Source organism: Contarinia nasturtii, unplaced genomic scaffold (assembly GCF_009176525.2).
Source record: "Contarinia nasturtii isolate CC-2019 unplaced genomic scaffold, AAFC_CNas_1.1 Cnas_scaffold_1964, whole genome shotgun sequence".
Classification (NCBI taxonomy): Eukaryota; Metazoa; Arthropoda; class Insecta; order Diptera; family Cecidomyiidae; genus Contarinia; species Contarinia nasturtii.
In genome coordinates this window covers 673,029-685,459 of record NW_022199294.1, presented here as the reverse complement: position 1 = coordinate 685,459, position 12,431 = coordinate 673,029, and the positions used below count along the sequence as shown (strand labels likewise).

The 12,431-nt window shown below is 32.6% G+C and overlaps 3 protein-coding genes across 3 annotated transcripts; 1 reads left to right on the top strand and 2 right to left on the bottom strand.

The window, feature by feature from the left end:
* Positions 1-805: 805 nt before the first annotated feature.
* Positions 806-2,168, bottom strand: LOC116347630. The gene is made up of 5 exons (XM_031778309.1): positions 2,023-2,168; positions 1,749-1,952; positions 1,497-1,685; positions 1,227-1,432; positions 806-1,162 (listed from the first exon to the last, which is right to left on the bottom strand). Exons 1-5 carry the CDS (start codon positions 2,158-2,160, stop codon positions 1,027-1,029), a joined length of 873 nt encoding a protein of 290 aa, XP_031634169.1. The 5' UTR covers positions 2,161-2,168; the 3' UTR covers positions 806-1,026.
* Positions 2,169-3,197: 1,029 nt separating this feature from the next.
* On the top strand, positions 3,198-9,311 carry LOC116347613 (proton channel OtopLc-like). The gene is made up of 12 exons (XM_031778288.1): positions 3,198-3,521; positions 6,210-6,472; positions 6,683-6,791; positions 6,896-7,045; positions 7,120-7,270; positions 7,406-7,717; positions 7,786-8,043; positions 8,113-8,223; positions 8,289-8,364; positions 8,429-8,790; positions 8,878-8,944; positions 9,102-9,311. The coding sequence occupies exons 1-12, from the start codon at positions 3,270-3,272 to the stop codon at positions 9,241-9,243; spliced, it is 2,253 nt and encodes a 750-aa protein (XP_031634148.1). The 5' UTR covers positions 3,198-3,269; the 3' UTR covers positions 9,244-9,311.
* A 1,076-nt stretch (positions 9,312-10,387) lies between these two features.
* Positions 10,388-11,858, bottom strand: LOC116347592 (protein takeout-like). The gene is made up of 5 exons (XM_031778252.1): positions 11,664-11,858; positions 11,343-11,580; positions 10,985-11,124; positions 10,755-10,897; positions 10,388-10,695 (listed from the first exon to the last, which is right to left on the bottom strand). The coding sequence occupies exons 1-5, from the start codon at positions 11,731-11,733 to the stop codon at positions 10,531-10,533; spliced, it is 756 nt and encodes a 251-aa protein (XP_031634112.1). The 5' UTR covers positions 11,734-11,858; the 3' UTR covers positions 10,388-10,530.
* Between the last annotated feature and the right edge of the window lie 573 nt (positions 11,859-12,431).

Genomic DNA, 12,431 nt, shown 5'->3' with positions numbered 1-12,431 from the left:
TCCAAATCCACTGCTTAGACCTTGAGTTTGCACCACCGGCAAGGCTTGATTGAGTGGTACTAAAGACATTCTGATAAATGACTGATCTTAATACTTTAACACACAACTCGCGAATGAACTTTCTTTCTGTCGAAATCGTTATTTAAATAGAATTGTTGATGACATCAATACCAAACAAAATTCGGTCTGCAAATAAATAAGTACTTTAATTTAAATGTATAAACGCAACTTCCTTTCGTAGCTTGAGATTTGTGGCTTGAAGCCAATCACAACCAATAATGGTATATGGTATGGTGATTTCTGTTATTTATCATCATTTCAAGGAAGTTCATGAAACAGATCAACCAAATTTTCCATCAGAATTTTATAAAGGGTAAATAAAAGAAGTTTTGTTGGTCGAATGTTTCCAATGAGTATATTGACTTTTGAATTTGTGTTTGTATAGTATTATATCAATCGTGATATTAATAAAACTTAATAATTTCTTGGACATCTACTCTATCTATCTCTTGTTTCGTTTTATCTTGGTTGTGTTTGTTCGTAAATCATTCAATTCAAGTTTTAATTTGATAATATATCACGCGAATTTTGTTTGTGAGTTCAGAATGAAAACAAATAAAAAATAACACATATAAGCATAATATGTATAACAACAGATTTAAGCTGTTGAAAAAAAGTTAAAATTACAATAATACTAGCAAAAAGAATTTAACATTTTGTGAAGAAAGTGGTTTACATTCATTGCTTCTGACCAGTATAGTATCCAATATTTCCACTGAGAATAGATTGAGAAATTACCCCTTAACAATTCTCAAAAAGTGAAGATCTGTTTCGATTTTTAAGTTTGCCGAAGCAATGTTGACCTTGACATTCTACACATTTTAACAAAATCATTTTATAATCAATTATTCTTTCAATGTTTTCGGTTTTGGAAATAAATTACTCGGTATCGGGCGTGAAAAATACATGAAATATTGAAATGCGATATTTTGATCTATTGTCTATTTTGATGCAAAATATTTCCAATCATTGATAATCCGAATACAATGGCGTTTGTTGTGATGTGTTTTTTGATTTGGATTTGAGCGCATTCATTTTGCTTAAATATTTTGGTTTTGGTAAATTGTGTTCATCAAAGTAGTTTATGAGTGCCTTTGTCGATCTGTTCAGAGCAAAAACATACATACATCACTCAAATATATTTATTCAAGACAAAATTGTGTTACTTTAATTGATCAATTCCATGGAAAAGATTTTCACCGGACCGAATATCTTCGGGGAAATTGAATGGTTCCGGTTCTGTAAACTTGATTTTTTGTATTTGCTTCGATGCTGGAGATAAGCTTCTGCCAAAAGCATGATATTTTGGTGACACTTTCGTTGACTTTTTATCTTGTTTCATTAATTTACGAATATTCCTTTCGATGGCCAGCTAAATGATAAAAAACAACAATCACTTTTTATTTATGTCATTTAAGAAATTAGAAGCTGTTTACTTCGGGACATTCAAATAACTCAGCGATCTCTTCGGATACATATGGTTTATGAGTTTTTTGCACAAACAATGAGTTTGAAATGTCATTTTCAATTTCGATTGAAAATAATTTCTTAATCATTTCCTTGCTAATTTGATGCTGTTCATCGTCGGCTAACTTATTGATACACTCGGAAAAATCTTCAGCTGACTGCAAATAATTTATAAGAAGCAATACAATGCTATATAAATTTAATGCATGAATACACCATACAATGTCCATTAGATCCTCAACTTGTTCGTACATCGATTTATTTGCGAATCGTCGTGAGGCCTCATGCAATTTTGATTCCCATATTATTCGATCTTTTTGAGTGTTTCGGCAAAATTCATCAAACCAATTCGTTTTTATTTGACTCAATGGCTTCGGCTCTAATCGAGGTTCAACAAAGATTTTATCATCTCGTAATTGTAAATCCTAAAAAATGAAACGGTTTAATAGACAAATTACACATTTTATTTACTTCAAAATGTAGATCGCTTTATACGTCGTTAAACAATTTTGGTTCATTGTGTTCTTCTGGTATGGACGTTTCGTCAAAGAGAATGTCATCAGTTTTTATCAAGCGATTGATTCGACGATGCAGTGGTAGTGGTATAATGGGTCCAGTTTTTATATTCATCATTTGTATATCAAATTTATCAACAATTGAACAATTATTCACTTGGCTCAAAATTTCTACTAACAAACAAGTTTGTTTACGAACGAAAAGTAAATACATGACAACTGAATATTGATCAAACATTTCAGTTCTTCTGTGGCCATATTCTTATTGTAGTGCATAGTAACGTTTCCAGCTTGTCTCTGTTGTTATGTGATTATAAATCTATCCCCGCTGACTAGCAAATTTTTTTGAGATTTCAAATGATATGAATGATTCAGATTGGGAATTTTTCAAAAGAATCTTAGTTTTTAGTGCCCATTCTGAACGTTCGTTAATTTTTCTTCCTTTAGAGAAATTATTGTGAATTTCATTTCATCTTTTTTAAACAAACTTGTACGGGTTCATTTTTTTCAGGGTGTTATGATTATGACTCGTAATGATATCTTTTTGAATTCCAGATGAAAATAAATTAATATATTTTTGTATTTTATATTGTCTTCGCCGTCAAATTTAATACTCATTTTGAAGTATTCGTTGGGCGTAACAAAAAATGGCACAATTGGCTGATGAATGTCATTGGTTGTTTTAGAATAATGTAATTGACGTCAATGAAATTCATACCAGAAAAACTATCACTTTTTCGGCAGAGTTCTCGAAAATTGTCATTTGTTTAAATTAGCAATTCAATTAAAAAGACACACGTACAGCATACTTATTTATTCAAAGTCTAATTTTTTTGGTTTAAAAATATCGAAGTGTCTGGAAGTGATAATAAAACGAAATTTCATCAAAGAATACTTTATTCATTGCAAAGTATTTAAAAGAATCAGTTAATGGAAGTCAGACGGTATTTATTCGCTTGAGTTTGATGCGAGTGAAGATGTGAAGTTTAAGTGTAAGACACTTATTTGCATTGATTATTTTTTAGAACGAATTGTGATACCGTAAAAACTGTTGATCATTTTACTAAGAAGAACAATAAAAATTCGGTGTGCTAGATCATTCTATATCATACAAAAAGAGATTATTTAAAAATATGGAAACTTAAAGATATTAATATCGTGGTTTATGTTATTAAGTAGATTTTGGCTTGTGTAGAGACTGAATTTGTGTGATATTAGTCATTAAATATGAATTCTTCTGATGAAATCCATTCAAATCGTGATATAGTGTGCCTTCCAAGATCATTTTATCAAAAACAAAACTCGCTTGAAAATGTTAACAAAAGTTTGTCAAATGTACGACCAATTTGCCGGTATTCTATAGATGCTAGTGTAGATAATGACGGTACGATACGCGGAAATGTTCAATTTATGAAACCACCAATCTATGAACAATTCGAAAGAATTGAACGTGGTTTTGTTAATACACCATCGTGTTGGGTGAGAATTTTTCTTCATTGAACTAATTTAATGTGAATTTTCAGGTCATAGCAAATTGTGTGTGAAAAATGTGTTTCGTTTATTTTCATTTGACACATGTGAAACAGTCATTTGAAAGTTGTTTAATGAAAATTCGTCTACAAAAGCGATAATAGCGGTTTGCTTTCTCTAAAAATTCTATCCGTTGATCTGAATGTGGATTGATTGAATGAATGAACACGCAAATATGTTTTCCAACAAATAATTAATGCATCATAGCGTGTGTATGGCTTGCATATATGGAGATTTTGTTGAAAGTATGAAAGTATAGAGCGATCCACATATGTGTGTTAAATCGTATGAAGCGAGCGGTTTTCATTCTAGCATCCCTTTAGATGTTGGTGAAGTGGATAAAATTTGTGTGCTGTTGTCGCAGATACTAAAATTAAAAGAAACTAATTTGATGCTCGTCAAACGATATATGCCTCGAAACCATCAATGTTTATATTAGTTTACTTTTTTCAGTGTCATCATCATTTCTCTCTCTCTCTCTCTCTCTCTCTCTCTCTCTCTCTCTCTCTCTTTCATAGTTATGAACTCTATGAGCAAATAATCATTGGACTCTCTAGAGATGATCTATAAAAAAATCGCTTTTCTTTCAAGAATTTTCAAACGAACATCGGTACGATAATAAATTGTCTTTGTGAAAAACGCCAAGAAAATATGGGCAAAAATAGAAATCGCTCATCTCAAGAATGTGGCCGAAGAGTTTATGGCGAAATTGGTTGACCAAAAGAATATCGAGTAAAATTCATTGAACAGAAATTACTTACCTTAGAAATGAGGTGCTGTGCTCGATTTTTTTTATTCACATTGAATTTTTTTGCTCTCGAATTTTCTTCTCGATGAAAAGTGTAGCAATAAATATTGGCGTATATCGATGAGCTCATCGTGATTACCATCATTGTTGTTAATAAAAACATTTTCATCGTTTGATGTATTGTGTCGGTTCATTTGAAAATCGGTTCGATTGAGCGTTGTCGCTTCACTCCCATATTTGTGCCGCGCACATTGTTTATATTGGCTCGTGTTTGATACAAGTGCCAATAATGTTGTTACAAAAACTGTAACATCTAAAAGCAAGCGAACGATGTGAAAAAGGAAATAAAGTGAACCCTTTTACAGTGCTTTGAAGCGATACATGCGAATGTTTTCATCAACATATAGTATGACGATAGGGAAAAAAAATCAGAACTCTCGCTTAACGTTAACATACACTCACTCGTTGACTCTTTCTCTATCACACATACATGGCCAAAGGATTAAATCAACAAGAGAAGAGCAGAACAGAATGCACGAGAAAAACTAAGAAAATTTGTTTGATTTTACGGTTGTTTAGAGACTAACCCGATGTGATTTCGAAAAATGCTTTTATTTATAATAAAATAGGTACTATGGCTCTCTTCGTCTCTCTCTCTCTCTCTCTCTCTCTCTCTTTTGTTCGCTGAATAAGCATGTGTAAGCCGTGTGCATGGATGACGTTCTCTTTTTTTTCGTAGCATAGTCACCGTCGACGGTGGTGGCAGTGGTAGTGGTGGTGGTGTTGATGGTGCCTGATAGTGTTGTTGTTGTTTTACTTGTTCAAATTTATTGAGTGGAAATTTTTGCCGAACAAGATGTAAAGATAGAACGAGCACATCCGACCAAATCTGTTGCAAATACGTTTATCTTTAGTTTGTTAAATCTATTTTAGAAAGAAAGAGAGAAAGATACGGTGTACTATATAGGGGGAAGGTGCGGAAGAAAAATGTAGAGTGAGAGAATTTATATTTCAGCCCATATATTGTGTATCAACTGTTGAATGTGTATTTATTCTATGTTGTTGGAGAAGTTGAATGAAAACAAAAAGAATCAAATCAATTCGTCACATTGTCTATACACGCCATAGCACAGTATGGCTCATCATAGTCGTTGAGTGTATTTCTACTGAAATCTATTGAAATCGACGTGCTATTTCTTGAATTTAAAAACCAATGCTCTGCAACAGCAGACGTTTCAAATCTAAATTTAGTTTCAATATTTACTAAAAGCAATGATTTGACACAAATTCGAAGAATATTTAAAGGAACTTTTTTTTCCCAACTGTGTCACATATTGTGGAAATTAAAGGGCTTTTATCTTTACTTTGGCAAAATGTGCTTTGGAAATTGGGTTGAATTACGTTCATAGCTATTGAAGTGGAAAACAATTTTTTGTCACTAAAGTGACAAAGAAAGGAAATCGCTTTTAGCCATTTAAAATTATCATTGGATAAATCTAATAATTCAATAAAATATGTACAAGAGATACTTCATTAGCTAAAAAGAATGTGGTTTTCTTGATTTAGTCGACCACAATCTCTATGTGCATGCAGATTCTTGCTTTGATGAATATTGATCAACGAGACGGATAATTTACCAAAGTATAAAAAAATGAACCTTTTTCAGGAAAATTACCTATAATTCACCAAAAGACATTTTCACAGAAATTGTCAGTCGAATGATTTTCTAGCGCATTTCTCTACGATTTTCACGTAATTAGTTCAATTTTAATGAAACACAATTCATATTGCTTCAAATTATTTCGAATATAAGAACCATCAGAGATATAATAATAGCCGAACACCAACACCGTTACCATTGTATATATATAAATGTTCCCTATTTTTAGCATAGAAGATACTTGAACGATTATTATGAAAATCTTGGAGATGATTTCATATCGAGTTCTGGCAATCTATTCTCAAAACGAGAAAGACTATGGCAAAATCATTTTGGTCCAAGTGCACTTGATGTTCGTATTGAGAATGGACGATTGTCGAATGCATTTTCATTGCCGCAACGATCATCGGTTGGTAGCTTTGTGATTCAATCGGATGGCAAATGGGACAATTCAAAAGATTCAACCAACAACGAAAAACGGAAATTAACAAGGTAATTTGAAATATTGCATTGGAATATTTTGCAATCACTTGGCCACAAAGTATTTCATCATCGGTGTAATTAGATTTTCATTTGATTGTATGCGAATTGTTCGCTTAATTGCTTTCCATTGTTTTTCAATTGTGTCAGTGCAATTTGTACTGCATATCCATTGTGCGTAAGTTTGCAATCGTTCGATTCTCTTTTCTTCTTCTCGAACAGACAATATTTTGTTACCACATTTTCAATATGCTATGCCATATTTCTGGTTGTATTTGGTGCCATCATTTTTATCGGTGATGTTGTTAAGAGCCAATATCCACTGCCACAGGTAAGTAGGAAATTCAATTTGATGGGGGCAATTTTTAATAGATTTTAAGTGAATAACAATTAATAAAAAAAAGTAATGTATTACTGTGTAAACAAATGGCATAGGCTTTTTGCCTATACATGCTTTGTATGGCATTTGCATATTTCCTTTATCTATATAAAGACATCCGGCGACATATTTTTCATGCAAAAAATGAACTCAAAGATCGTTTGGAACGCAAGGAACTTATTGAAAATTATGTCAAACAAAATAAAGTAAGTTTGTTTTTTTTACAAAAGAGTATGTCTTTTTCATTCAAAGTAACTTAATTTTACTCCACGCCACACAGGTGCATGGCAATAGATCGACAAATGTGGAAGCACTCTATGCTCAAGCTATTCTTGACTTAAATTTACCGCCCATTAAAAGCATTATACACAAATATTGCTTCTTGCCAAATCAAAATGGAGAATCTTTTTACATAAAATTGGGCGCTGCATGTAAGTGGATTTTGAATACAGTCTTTTTTACTGAAATAAATGCAAAAATAAGAATAATTATTACTTTTAAGGTAATCTCTTCTTCTTTTTCATTCTCTATCTTTCTGTATGTGTGTCTGATCCATTTTCGAATAGGGTTCGCATTTGGTCTGCTCGTGTATTCAGCACTTCAAATTAGTTACGATGCCTATTTTATATCATCGAACGGCGACTATTTGTACGAATGTGCTTCATATACAACGCTTGCACTGAATATTCTATTTCCGCTTTATTCATTATTCTCGTTGTTTTTCATTGTAAAATACATGAATGTTGTTATCAATGTGAATGAAAATGTGGCGCGAATATTTTTAATGCATTCTGTTGGTACATCGTTGTCGCTGTGGGTGTTCACCATAATCAGAGAGACAGCGGATGCCATTGCAGAATCAGATGCCGAAAATTATGGTAAAACGCATCTCAATCAAGAAATTTCATTGAATTTCTTTAAGCGGAAATTCATTTTCCATCGACAGCAATGTTTCGAGTCGCCCGACCAAATGAAACATTTGAATTTGTGTATAATGATTGTGGTAAATCGAATGCATTGAATGCTGTTCATCGCCAATTCGCTCCATATTTGTATCCATTCGTTATCGAGTATTGCATTTTAATCGTTGGTATTTGGTGTAAAATCTACGCAAATATCAATCATTGCCCACGGAAAATAGGCAACACCAACGGCAACGATAATGACGTTGACATACCTTCGTCTCAAAATGACAAAACGGAACGTAAGCTCTCAACGATTTTCTATAGATTTTATTTTTAAGTTTTTGTTTCGCCCATCTCGATCCAAACAGATTCATTGTCAACGGTTTACTTGCCGGAACTTAGCCAAGAATCAGCCGAGCACCATAAAGACATTGAAACCAATTCCCATGTTCACATGAATTGCCAATCCAGTTATCATGGTAATGAAATATTTTTTATTTTTCGATGAACAACCGAAATCACAGCCTTTTGTTTTGTTTTCCAGGCATTTTTATTGGCCTTTTACTGGCTATCATGACCATTGTTTTTATTATTCTAATGTTTGTCGGATTTCAAAATCGGTGAGACACATTTTTCAAGTCTAAATTGCTGGAACGGTTATCAAATCGTGTGTATTTCTTTTAGATCATATCTAAAGACGAGTATAACGATCAACAATATCTTCGAATGCACTGTACTATTAATTCTGATTATTGCCACTATTTACGCTTATACGCAAACCGTGAAATTGGACATTAAATTTGATCCGAAAATTAAAATGGACGACATTTTGCTTGTTATTGCAATTCCAGCTTTTTTTATGGAGTGCATTTTTTCGCTGTTGCCAGCTTTTCACAGTGGTGCCATTCTGACGATATGCATTTCAATCTTTCGCGTCATTCAAGTTTTAATTCAAACACCATTCATAATTGATGGAAAAAGACGGTGTTCGAATTCAATATTTTTGCAAAATAAGAAAACCGGACGTGGTATTGTGATATTTTTAGGTTTGTACGCTTCAAAAATTATTTACTGTGGCTGTCTTTCAGTCGTTGTGGTCTTGGTTTCTGAACAAATATCATTTTCGGTTTTAGCAATGGCCAACATGAGTCTTTGGATATATCATACATTTTCTGGGAAAACCATCACTGGTGATGTACGGTAAGATGAAATTGAGTTTTCAGACAAGCTCATTCGGAGCAGCTGTAACTTTTACTTTGTTTTGAAATTTCCAAGAATCCTATCTGAAAACTCTGCTCGCAAATTTGAAATTTTCTTTCATTGCCAAACATGTTCGGTCTATATTTCTGATTTACAGATACAGTTATTATGGATATAGACTTTGGAATATTTTGAATCACATATCGCTTCCGTTAATCATGTTTTATCGATTTAATGCATCAGTTAGTTTGGTTGACATTTGGAATCAGGCCTACGAATCTGCACAAAAAACCAAATGAATTCGATGGAAGCCAATGTATTCAAAAACTATTTGATCGAATAAATGTGGATTTATTTGGAATTTTAATCGAATTTTTATTATAAAACGCGAAAAAAAAAGGTTTGCCATACAGAAGACTAAATATTCAATTAAAATCTCCTATTGTCTACATCTTGGTGACGATTGTTTATGTAAAATGAAAAAAAAAAATATTGCATTCACGAAAAGTCCCCCAACGCAATATACGACAACCAGCTCTGAAAGTGCCAATTCGATTAAATGCCCATTTTTGTAAAAGGGACACCGCAATGCGATGAATGCAAAAACTCAATATGAATTGTAGCACGATTATTCCATTTCATCAACCTCATGGACACGATATAATCGAGTTCGCTTATGGAACACAATCTGGTGGGTACAGCGCTACCACTACAGGTGAAAAACCAATAAAAAGGACATATCAACATTTGCGATGACACCGAATGGAGAATTGTTCGAAAAAAACCAACGCGTCGCGCGACCACATCAACAAAATACAGCAGGCGACTAGAGAAAAACATTTCAATGCATTCAAAAGCAAGTTCAATTTAGTGTTCAAAAAACAATCACAATATGAACAAAAAATTATTAATTAAAATCGCTTTTTCAATCTGCTCCACGACTATTGTTGGTTTGCCCGTTGTAATCTACAGTTTTAAATGGTTTTGTTAATTTCTTAACTCGACGTAATTCAGTGGATTTCAATAAGATGCACTTTTAACCAGTTTCATGTTTCATTCTGAGAAATATTCGCCAAACGATAATCATAATATTCGGTTTGCATGCAACGGTATTAAATTTTCTGTACGCCATTGTACATTGCGGGAACTTGTTCAATTGTTCGTGTTAATTGCTCATTAAATGAGCTTGAATTGACAGGTAATTTGAACTAACGATAGTATTAGGTGTGAAACCCAATATAATTTGTGTGCACGCGAGTAAACACTCTTGCGTAATCATCACTTCACTTCAAATTAAAGGCTTCAATCAACTGACGATGTGTCGATTGAACGAGACTTGAATGCTAAACAAATAATAAATAATCAATTGTACAGAAGAATCAAAGCTGAATATTGAGCTAGCTGTCAGTTGAATCAATCACGAATACATATCAAAAAACCATATTAATTCATAATATAAACCACAGGCATTTGGTACTATTTATTGTTAATTTTAAAACATTTACAACCACAATGAGACGAATTCTATTACCAATAGGTCAACCCCAATTCAATACAAATTTTGTTATCGAATGCGCATTATGCGTCTATTTACCCTCAGCGAACAGTTCGTTGTATGGAATTTTTGTGAAAACATTTGTCATGTATGATTCGACAATTTGTGATAATGCATCGAACACGGACTTTCTGATTTCTGGAAAAACTTCGTTCCAGTTCTCATTCAAAAATGTATTCGTACTTTCTCCAAGCACCTGTCAAAGAATGAAATGTTTAAATATTTGTTTCTTTTTTCTCCTGAATGCATTCGTACCTTATCTCCGTTATAGAGGTTTTCTAATCGCATATAAATTCGAGTAGTTGTGAATGTTAATCTTGTATTATCTGGTTTCATGTAGATTTTTCCATTCTTTTCAATTTTTTTGCCATTGAATTTGACTAACATTTCCGGATTCACTGAAAAACAATAATTTGCGATTAAATGATTCTCCCTTTCAATTTGGTCAAAATATGGAAAATTGAAAATCAAAATCGATTGCTTACTTATTGTGATATTACTTTGGCCCTCGCCTTGAATCGGAAGAACCAGAATTTTGCCGTTAATTGAATAGGGTCCTAGGAGTGACACAATTGGTCCTTTTGCTCGTATTTCATAATTCCCTTCTATGTTTTCATCAAAACCCCTTGAAAACACAATTCGTTATAAGCTGATGTTTGGACTAGGGCTGGCTATTTTACATCATCTTTGAGAACTATTTTCCAATGACGTTAAATTTTCAAATTAAACCTGCTCTCCGCATGAATCATTTGAAATTTTAAAGTATTCGCCCGGATAATTTATGTTTTTAATGATGACATAAAAGGCCAGCCCTATATGGGAGTTCAAATCTATTGTACTTACTTTATTCCAAAAAATTCACAATTTTTAATTCCATTCAAGGTATTATTTGTATAAATTAATTCAACGTTCACTGGGCTTTCTGCACCTTGTTTTATGTAAATACGTGGGATCAATAAGGGATCCAGTGGTAACAGATTGATTGCTCGAGCACCTTCCGCACCATAACTTTGCAGCACTTTATTTGCTGATTTTACTATACAATCCGTATCACCCTTTTTACATTTCAGAATGTCAGTTGCTGTTAATAGAAAGATTCTTTCTTTAAATATTCAAATTTAAAAAAATTAAATTGTTGAATGAAAAATATATTTATAAACATACGAAAATTCACTCCAAATGCATTTTCACAAAATACCGCTAATGCAACGAATAAAACCAAAATCGGCTGCATGTTGGAACTTTTATTTATTCTATTTTATGCCCTAATAATCTGAAGTCTTTTGAAAATAAAGCTCAAGTGTTCGAACTTCGTGATAGTAGCTCAAACAACAGACTGTTCTAAATTTCCATTTCAACATGATATTTAATGTTCAAATAAGGTTCGTCATTGCTTACGTTGCAAATACTGATTAGTACAATGTAAGCAACCAACAAATAAAAAAAGAAGAAAATTTACATTGAAACAACATCTTTAAGGCATATCATGGACTTTAGATGCTAATTAAAAATGATTAAACCATACCGGAAAACTTTAAATTGCGTTCGCTACTTGCAGCTTTACGTCGCTCAAGCGCATATTTTTTGAAATCGGCGTTCGAATACATTCGAATTAATTATTTGCTGCACTTTTGCTCACTTGAACTCTATATATGAACAATCATTACAATTTGAATAATATTCGCTCTTCTTTTTTTACAAGATTTTTGAATTTTAAAATTAAAACTAATTGCACATTAAGTTATTTATAATTACAGTCAATGAAATTATTGGAAAAAATTAAAATGTAAATGTTTTTGAAGTAAAACTATACAATTCGATCAGTGCTTCGGCACGCAAACCGAATTCGCTCTAACACATTAACTCATGATGATTGATGTTTGCTTTTCAATTTAATGGGGTATTTTAGCTTATAGATGAAAAATAAATGTG

Coding starts and splice junctions, on each gene's coding strand:
- LOC116347613 (XM_031778288.1), top strand. CDS start 3,270: ATGAATTCTTCTGATGAAATCCATTCAAATCGTGATATAGTGTGCCTT. Junction 6,792..6,895: donor GCCAATATCCACTGCCACAG/GTAAGTAGGAAA, acceptor CAAATGGCATAG/GCTTTTTGCCTATACATGCT. Junction 8,224..8,288: donor TTGCCAATCCAGTTATCATG/GTAATGAAATAT, acceptor TTTGTTTTCCAG/GCATTTTTATTGGCCTTTTA.
- LOC116347630 (XM_031778309.1), bottom strand. CDS start 2,160: ATGATGAATATAAAAACTGGACCCATTATACCACTACCACTGCATCGT. Junction 1,433..1,496: donor AGTTATTTGAATGTCCCGAA/GTAAACAGCTTC, acceptor TTTATCATTTAG/CTGGCCATCGAAAGGAATAT. Junction 1,163..1,226: donor CATGGAATTGATCAATTAAA/GTAACACAATTT, acceptor TGCTCTGAACAG/ATCGACAAAGGCACTCATAA.
- LOC116347592 (XM_031778252.1), bottom strand. CDS start 11,733: ATGCAGCCGATTTTGGTTTTATTCGTTGCATTAGCGGTATTTTGTGAA. Junction 11,125..11,342: donor TGTGAATTTTTTGGAATAAA/GTAAGTACAATA, acceptor TGTGTTTTCAAG/GGGTTTTGATGAAAACATAG. Junction 10,898..10,984: donor CCAAAGTAATATCACAATAA/GTAAGCAATCGA, acceptor ATTGTTTTTCAG/TGAATCCGGAAATGTTAGTC.